This window comes from Bombyx mandarina, chromosome 08 (assembly GCF_030267445.1).
Source record: "Bombyx mandarina strain Sakado chromosome 08, ASM3026744v2".
Taxonomy (NCBI): domain Eukaryota; kingdom Metazoa; phylum Arthropoda; class Insecta; order Lepidoptera; family Bombycidae; genus Bombyx; species Bombyx mandarina.
Genome location: NC_143215.1, coordinates 10583025 through 10592024, shown reverse-complemented (window position 1 = coordinate 10592024; position 9000 = coordinate 10583025). Strand labels below are relative to the sequence as shown.

The 9000-nt window shown below is 37.3% G+C and overlaps 1 protein-coding gene across 1 annotated transcript in view; it reads left to right on the top strand.

Moving 5' to 3' along the window:
• The first annotated feature begins 905 nt into the window (after positions 1 to 905).
• The window catches only part of LOC114245406 (matrix metalloproteinase-2), a 197295-nt gene continuing 189200 nt past the window's right edge, over positions 906 to 9000 (top strand). The window contains exons 1-2 of the mRNA XM_089729515.1: positions 906 to 1344; positions 6198 to 7010. Of these exons, the coding sequence (XP_089585641.1) occupies positions 6426 to 7010 (585 nt within the window). The 5' untranslated portion in view covers positions 906 to 1344; positions 6198 to 6425. The remainder of the gene's footprint in view (positions 1345 to 6197; positions 7011 to 9000) is intronic.

Genomic DNA, 9000 nt, shown 5'->3' with positions numbered 1-9000 from the left:
CATCACGATAAGACCAATACAAACGGAGCCCCAATAAAGAATGTTTCAAAATCGGGTTTTTTTTTCTTTCTACGTAAATGAAGTCGCAAGGAAAATTTAGCGTTATACCAAAGTAACTATTACACGCGGACGAGGTCGCGGGCCAAAGCTAGTATTATATAAGTTAACATATTGAGTCTGTAACCCAATATCGAGAAAACCATCCCTATGTAAATATGCACAGTTCAAGTGTAGCCCAGATGTTATTTCTGAAAACGTATCTACTCCCGATTCGGGTATAGTCTAGACAGCGTTCAAGGGATCACAGAATCCAACTTTGTTCAGGTACGCAAAGAGAGGTAGAAATGTAAGCGCTATTTCCTTTTCTTACAATTTTTTTTTCAGACGTAGGAATAGCTCTATTATCGGCTTAAATTTTTAATCACCGTCAACTGCAAAGTTTACCTATCGTATCAATTGTTATTGACCGAAAGGCTTACACAATTATTATTTTATTTATAATAGTTTCCCTCGATTGTTGAACACAAAAAGCGTTACGCAGCTCTGCCCGCAAAACAAAGGCGAACGCGCAAAAAAATCGAAAGAAATTTTAATCAAACAAAACTGCTCCTTGTACGCACTTCGTTGTGCGTCGACAATAATAATCCACAAAGCGCCAGCCCGCATTTGTTCGAACGCAGCTTACACACAGACGAGGCACACATAGAACACACGACGGCGCATGCACTAAAAGTTCACTCTAGCTTACAATGGTAGCATCACACACTGCCCGGACGGTCGGTCGTTTCCTCTCGTTTTAGACAAAAGAGAGGGACGAAGTACCGAACGCGACAAACGGCGGTCTGTGTGTACGCGGTACAGGCAGTATAACGGGCCGAACTCGAAGCGCTGTGTTCGCCCAAAGTTTTAGTACTTTAGTAGTTAGAGAGCGCGTGGTCGCGACGAGCGCGCGTCGGCTCGGCTTCACGTCACTTTGTTTATTTTATACGAAACACTCGTACAAAATTAAAATTGTCAAAGAAATAGTGCTTTTGTTGTATCAATTAAAACATAGTTCGGATGTATGACGTTGTGCCGGTGTCTATTTTGTGTACATTTATCGATTTTTCTCATAGCACTTATCCGAATTAAGCGGCTCTAATTTTTTAAAGTACGAAATTAATCGAAGTAAAGTCGCGCGGTGTGCTTTCTGAAAAGTTTGTGCTTTCAGTGTCAGCTGTGTTAGCTCGTTAGCTGTCCCTTTCATTCTAGTCGAAAGGGAAAGGAAGGCCAGATTGCTTGGCTACTGTTGTTTTGTTTTCATGATTTTCTTTGCTGCATATACATAGAGCGGATTGAGGAAATGTAAGTTTGTTTTATTAATACTGTTTATTCTTAGCCTTCGATATTTTATTTAGCGTTATTTTATAAGGTCAAAAACCTCGTCGTAACTTAGTGAAATTTCACAGTCATTTATCTGGGTAGCGTCCGAAATTATTCCGCATATATTGTAAAGTCAGAGTGTAACAAGCCGTTGGACTACTTAACGCATTTCGTTTACCGTTTCTGTTATGATTTATTTGTAGATCGACGTCGGTCATGTAGACGAGTCTAATTAGACTCCAGTGCGTTTATAAATAGTACCCGCTTTAGACTGTTTCACAAGCCACCGCTCGGCCTACCCAACTTATATTCATAACTGCTATTTTAACTTAACTTAAATCGAGATAAACTTTCAATTTTATTCATAAATGTTTAATAATTTACCGCTAATTGTATTTATTTTAAAAGATTAATTTAGATCTAAATCAAAATATTACCTACTTTAAAAAACACTCTTCATTAATTTTAACACAAAGCAGCTTCCAAAATATAATTAGAGAAATATTTTTTTTATTACGCTAATGTTATCATAATAATAGTGTCAGTGCCAGTATTAGTGCCAGTATCAGTGCCAGTATCAGTGCCAGTATTAGTGCCAGTATTAGAGCCATTATTAGTGCCAGTATTAGTGGATATGTTGCTTATAATTTATAGTTGAATCATGAACTCCACTTTGTTTTGTCTTATTTTGACCCTTTTAAAGTTCGACCCTCCTTTGTCTGTATCCGAGCCACAGGTGAAACTAATTTATTCAGTCAATATTCAAAACGCTTTGGTCTATTGAGGTATTTGTTTGACAACGTGCATTCCAAATTTGGTAAGAACAACGAGAAATACTTTTGGTCAATCGTAAATCAATTTGAATCAACGAAGAGCTTTCAAAACAGTGTAATAGATTGAAGTTTTTAAGGCATGTTATTGTACAAAGAAGGCTTGAGGACAGCCCTAAAAAGTATACGGTTAAAATAGGTGGCTTACAAATAATGTAATAACATCATACACTGAAAACTAAGCCTTCGAATTTGCATGTTTTCCTAATTACTGATGATAAGGCTATTGAGTTTATGGAACCCACATAGTTAGGCACCACAGTCCTCCTGACTCCTGCCGAGAAACAGCCCTTGATTTCAGCTTCGAATAGCAAGATTGCATTTTTTTTTATTGCTTAGGTGTGTGGACGAGGTCACAGTCCACCCGGTGCTAATGTTTACTGGAGCTCATAGACATGCGCCACCCACCTTGAGATATAAGTTCTAAGGCCTCAGTATAGTTACAACGGCTGCCCCCCTTCAAATCGAAACGCGTTACTGCTTCACGGCAGAAATGGGCGGGGCGGTGGTACCTACCCGTGCGAACTCACAAGAGGTCCTACCATCAGTAAAAACTAACACTTCCACATCATGTCGACATTAGAGTAATGATATCAATCGATTCCAGTTAAGATTTAACTCCACGTGGGCCATAACCCAGTTCAGCCATATAGTGAAATAAAAAAAGTAAGTTAAATAAACAATTCGTTAAAACATTTAGCATGTCTGGTCTGGCTTTGTCTGTGGCTTCGATATGAACGTGATAATTTACAACAATTGAATTTTAACAACAACGTGTATTCCGCGTGTCACGTATTTATGTTACGCGCAATATTATTGTAGATGCATTATTGCATCATTCGAAAAAAAAATTTATCGGAAGACAGGCTCATGGCTCACAGGCCTTGTATTAAGTGATTCTTACTTTTTTATTTTTTTATTGCCCTTGTAGGCAGACGAGCATACAGCCCACCTTATGGTGAGTGGTTACCATCGCCCATAGACTTCAGCAATGCCAGGGGCAGTGTCAAGTCGCTGCCTACCGCTTAATACTCTCCACAAGCCTCGTTTGAAGAAGGACATGTCATAGCGCTCGGGAAACACCGTGGAGGGGAGCTCATTCCATAGCCGGATGGTACGTGGCAATAAAGACCTCTGGAAACGCACTGTGGATGACCGCAGTGCCTCCAGGTAGTATGGATGAACTCTACTCCGCTGGCGGGCAGTACGATGGTAAAAACGAGATGATGGTATCATCTCGAACAATTCCTCAGAGCACTCCCCATGAAACATACAATACAAAATACAGAGGGAACCGAAGTCCCTCGGCATGCCTAGAGGTTTCAAACGGATTACTTGAGACAAGAAACTGAAGTATTCATTTTAATAAAAATAACGACTGTCCCACTTTTCTAATCGGATACATGACTGATTTGCGGCAGAAATCGGCAGAACTGGGGGTTATCGAACGACGCGGGGGACTCGTAACATACTCTGTCAGTCTAGCAGTGTAAAATGATAAAAATACAATTTAATTTTTTGTTGAAGCTAAACCCTTTCATTTTCTTTATGAAATACACTTTAGTTCCGAGGATTATATCATCGAGAAACATGTAAAATCATACCTTTAGAACATTAGACTATAAATGTAAAAAACCGGTAATTTCACGGTCCAGTTTCACAACAATACAGCCTCACGGTATAATGGAACCTTCAAAAAGAATTTGAAGAATTAACATGATCCTTTTTTGGCTTTTTGGGTCAACGCGTCAGGTTATAGCAGTTTCATTACCGTGGGAGTTTCGAGTAAGACTTTAAAAGCTTTTAAATTTAATTTTTCGTTCACCTTATGTTATTCTGTTTTAAATCAAACAATAAAAACGAAAAAAAAAAACAATATGAGATTGGGATGATAGTGTATGACATGGTGGAAAAAATTATTTAAATCGCAAAATTGGGTTTAATTGTGTCTAAAAACTCCAGAAACCATTTAATATCATAATGGACGTGAGCTCGTCTCCCAGTCTAAAACAATAAAATAATAATTACGGTTCGATATCAATGACAACTTTCAAGTTTTTCGAGATATGCAAATTTCGAATTTTACAACTAAATTCAGAACAATCGTATGAAAATTAACAAGATTTTTTTTTTCAACAAAAGTAAAATTCTAAACGTGATTTCTTTTGAATTACAGATGTCGTTTTTGCGAGTGAGCTTTCTTATAATTGGAACTAAAAATTATGAATCAAAAAGCATTTAATTGTTAATTTGTTGCTGACGTTTTTAGTGAGCCCAACATTTTTGTTTCACATAGAAATCTATTTTAATTGAATTGTAGTTCTGTAATGAAAACATCACACGATGCTGTCTGTATGCAATTAATTATAAATCGAAAACTAATGAATAAAACACTGATGGGTAGGACCTCTTGGGAGTCCGCATGGGTAGGTACCACCACCCCGCCTATTTCCGCCGCGAAGCAGTAATGCGTTTCGGTTCGAAGGGTGGGGTAGCTATTGTAACTATACTGAGATCTTAGAACTTATATCTCAACGTGGGTGGCGCATTTACGTTGTAGATGTCTATGGGCTCCAGTAACCACTTAGCATCAGGTGGGCTGTGAGCTCGTCCACCCATCTAAGCAATAAAAAAAAACATTTTCGTTTCACATAGAAATCTATTTTAATTGAGTTGCAGTTCTGAAATTAAAACATCACACCGTGCTCTATGCAATTAATTATAAATCGTAAACTGAATAAAATACGATACCGAATTTAGCAGTTTTAAAACAAAACGTATTTATTATTACGAAGCTTATAATTAATTACTTGTATTTGTATCGTTTCAACTTGCACTATATATTATATTTATATTATGTTCTTTTTTTATAATAAATAAAATTTATAAATAATTTGCACTACAAATAACTGATGTTATTTCGTAAGCTGTCCTCAACACTCATAAAGGATCCAATGGTAAAATTGACATTTATATTTTGACATTAAGCGATGCAAAGTATGAAGAGATCAGACTTTAAATTACAATATATATTATTCCTATTTAATTGTTATTTACAAGAACCGTTATCGACTCAACAATCTGCTCGTGGATTTTCCCATTAACTGTTTACTGGTGTATTTTACAATAATGCATCTCTCTGTACTAGTGAAAGTAACTTAACAAGAAGGGCATTGGTCTTATCACGACTGCATATATTAATATACACTTACATTTGTTATCATTGTCCAATGCATCGTATTATGAGGCAGTATTTCATCTTTAATTGCCTTATAGGTTATAAATATTTAGTGATGTTAAAGTGGTTTGTGAGCCTGATATATATATATATATTTTTAATTGCTTAGATGAGTGGACGAGCTCACAGCCCACCTGGTGTTAAGTGGTTACTGGAGCCCATAGACATCTACAACGCAAATGCGCCACCCACCTTGAGATATAAGTTCTAAGCTCTCAAGTATAGTTACAACGGCTGCCCTACCCTTCAAACTAAAACGCATTACTGCTTCACGGCAGAAATAGGCAGGGCGGTGGTACCTACCCGCGCCGACTCACAAGAGGTCCTACCACCAGTAAGTACTAGTACCAGTACCAGTACCAGTAACAGTAAGTGCTAGTCGATATAGACAAAAATTTTGACTTCGACCTCATGACTGGTGGTGGCATTTACGTTGAGATGTCCACGGATTCCGGGAACTTGATATGCCAGGTGGGCCGTGATTTATTTCTGCCGTGTATAGCAATAGAAAAAATGTTAATATTCCTGAATTGGATGACATGGCAAAACGATGAATGGAAACACAATGATTCTAGGTAGTGTGGGTTAATTCGGTTTTGGTCACGGGCGGTGCGATGGTAAGATTGTAAATGTAGATTACGAAATCATCTTAATTTTATTTTATTTGATGTGCATTAAAACAAGACACAAAAATCTGACAGACAGTAGTTCTTGGTTTTTTTTTTTTTCGGAATACCCTCATCATAATTATCTTTGTTTTGTTGCAGAAATCGCTTCGATATCTTGTGCATACAAGAATATTATAAGTACACAGCAAACAGGCACACCGCCCACGTAGCGAGATAACGCCGCATCCCGTCCACAGAGAAATTAATCTAGCGCACGGTAACAGGAAACATGCCGATAAACTACTGTATGCTGTAACGATCAGAGCACGAACCCACCATACATTGACATGCTCAGCTGACACCTGTCCAGTTCTCATTGTTGACAAGATGTCGCCCGCTGCATCGACGAAGTACGGTGCACAAGAAGCGCATTCCCCATCAAAAACCATACCAAAAACCTTAAACATTATGGAGCATCCAAATAATATAGCAACTAGAGAAAAAAAGAGTAACGAACAAACAGCATGCGTCACTAAAGCGTGCATTCATAATAGTATGAGACAAAATCATTCCAATAAAAAACTAGACGAAAATAACGAATTGACTGATTTAGATAGGTATACGATGCAAATACGAGATTACGAATGTTCGCGTGGAGAAATCGAACGACGACCGTCCAGAAACACCGACGAAAAAATACGACGTGGAGAGCGTGTAATGCAAAACTTACTCGTAAAAGAATCGATTATCAGACAGAAAATCGATGTAAAGGCAGACGCAACGAGCCCTGTTGCTTCAAAATTTAAATACGTACAGAATACACAGGAGTGGATGAAAACAATCGAGAGGTTAATGTGCATCCGTATTCGAGCGTTGTTCGTAATAGGACTGTTGCTCACTATGATCGCCACTGGTACAGCTGCACCCACCAGATCACGAGCGACGAGGACTGCACACCACGAGAGATCAGCGGTAAGTTATTTTTAGAAAATCATACATATAAAATAAGTAAAACGTATTGTTACCTCGTAGGCGTCGGTGTCCCTGCTATGACTGTCTATATAATTTGTGCTGTAGGTAGGGTTCGTGCTTCGCCTCACGCATACCAAGTAGCAAAAATACAGGGATATCCTGACGACTCACAAACTTTTGTCTCGGTAAAGGCACGCCGGAAGCTGGCTGCCTTATTATACCGGCATTGTCTGTTTTATCTGAATATGTCTGATTTACCAGACAATGACTTTCTATATACGTGTTCATTTTTCTCAGAGCACTCTCTGTGAGTTTCGTAAGAGCTCCTTGTCAAACAAAAGCACGATTTGTTGTGTTCCTAATTAGGCTTTTGTAAACGTAGGTCGATTAGCAAGCTTTTGAAATAAAAGTGTTTATTGCGTATGTCCATTTTAAAAGTTGGGTTTTAGTTCCGTTTGCCACCAATTTGATACAGAATTTCTACCAAATACTTAGAGGGTGGAAATGTGGTCAATTGTATTAGATTAGTAACCCTGACAGACAGATGGACGGCTTGGAGGAAATTAATGGGCTAAGTGATGAGTGGGAAGTTCTATTGCGGCCCGTTGTGACCAGGAAGATATCTCGCCTCATATATTAAGCGTTCGTAACGAATTGTGAAAAATCCAAGCAATTTTCATTTCGAACCATTGTTGAGTGTGTAGTATCAAAATACGTACATAAGTAGTTCAAAGTGATTCTTTGTAATATCTAAAATGGCGAATTGATGAAAACAATTCAATGGAATTCTTATAGTTTTCGCTACATTTCTCTTTAAATCAACGATCGGACAAGTTTCCGATAGATACCAGGTTAATTATGTCCCAGGCACTGCTGACATGCATGAATGACGGTGACCACTCACCATGAGGTATACCCAATCATCTACTCTTCTATATATCAACAAAAAAATGTTTTCTCATAAACTCTGGAATCTAACCTACTAACTGGACATTAAGGCTGAATAGTTTTATTATCATATAATTGACTAATGCACACAGATAAGACTTGAGAATATTAGAATATACAGAATCCGACGGTCGCAAATAGATCACGTTTCAGCTTAGCAGTTACTTCAAGTCTTATGTAATTGATAACTGGTATTGCATTGATATTGAGACAGCAACCTATTCCATTTTCAACGGATAGCAACTAGCCAAAGCCTGTTCCTTATTTCTTAAACATGCATACATATTCTAGTATATTTCATTGAATAAGATTAATTTTTTTTTGCTTCAATTTCACAAACTGAACATGGTTTTTTGACTCCATTGAATATTAGGAAAACGTCTGTAACGGTGAGATTAGGTTTTTCAGATAGTAATTGTACCCAATTTTTTTTTAATGGTTTTTTTTTTTTTTTTTTAATTAACATAAAAGTAATTCGCAAAGTTGTGTGAAACTATCGCGACTGAGAATTTAGTAACATTTTTTTAAGATCAAATAAAATTGCTTAACCTATAACGGTCCTGCTATTTGTAATCACATAGCGATGAAATCAATAGAAACCTTTGAAAATGATTTCAATATTTCAAGGTATTCAGAATTGAAATGATTACTTCTTAGGTATTTAAAATTAAAATCATTGCGATGGCGTTTGCTAATAGGCCCACAGCTCCCTTTGTATTCTTGTTTGAAATTTTATTGAGAGCGTGGGTGGAACAGGTGCAAGTTTTTAGTAATTTCAATATTTTAACCTTAAAAGTTCTATTATTTCACATAAAGACGTTCACTTTCAACTTAAAAGCTCTTGTTTGACAGCGTAAAATAATTTTATAAGCTCTGCGTCTACGAGTACTATACCAAAGTGATCATTCTAGATGTGCATTACACGGTAGGGTTTTTTCTATGCGACCTACTCTTGCCTACCTAAATACCCAATTTTTTATTAATAATTAATATCTTAAGCACTGGTACGCTATAATCGGGTTTATGCAGGTACCACTAAGTT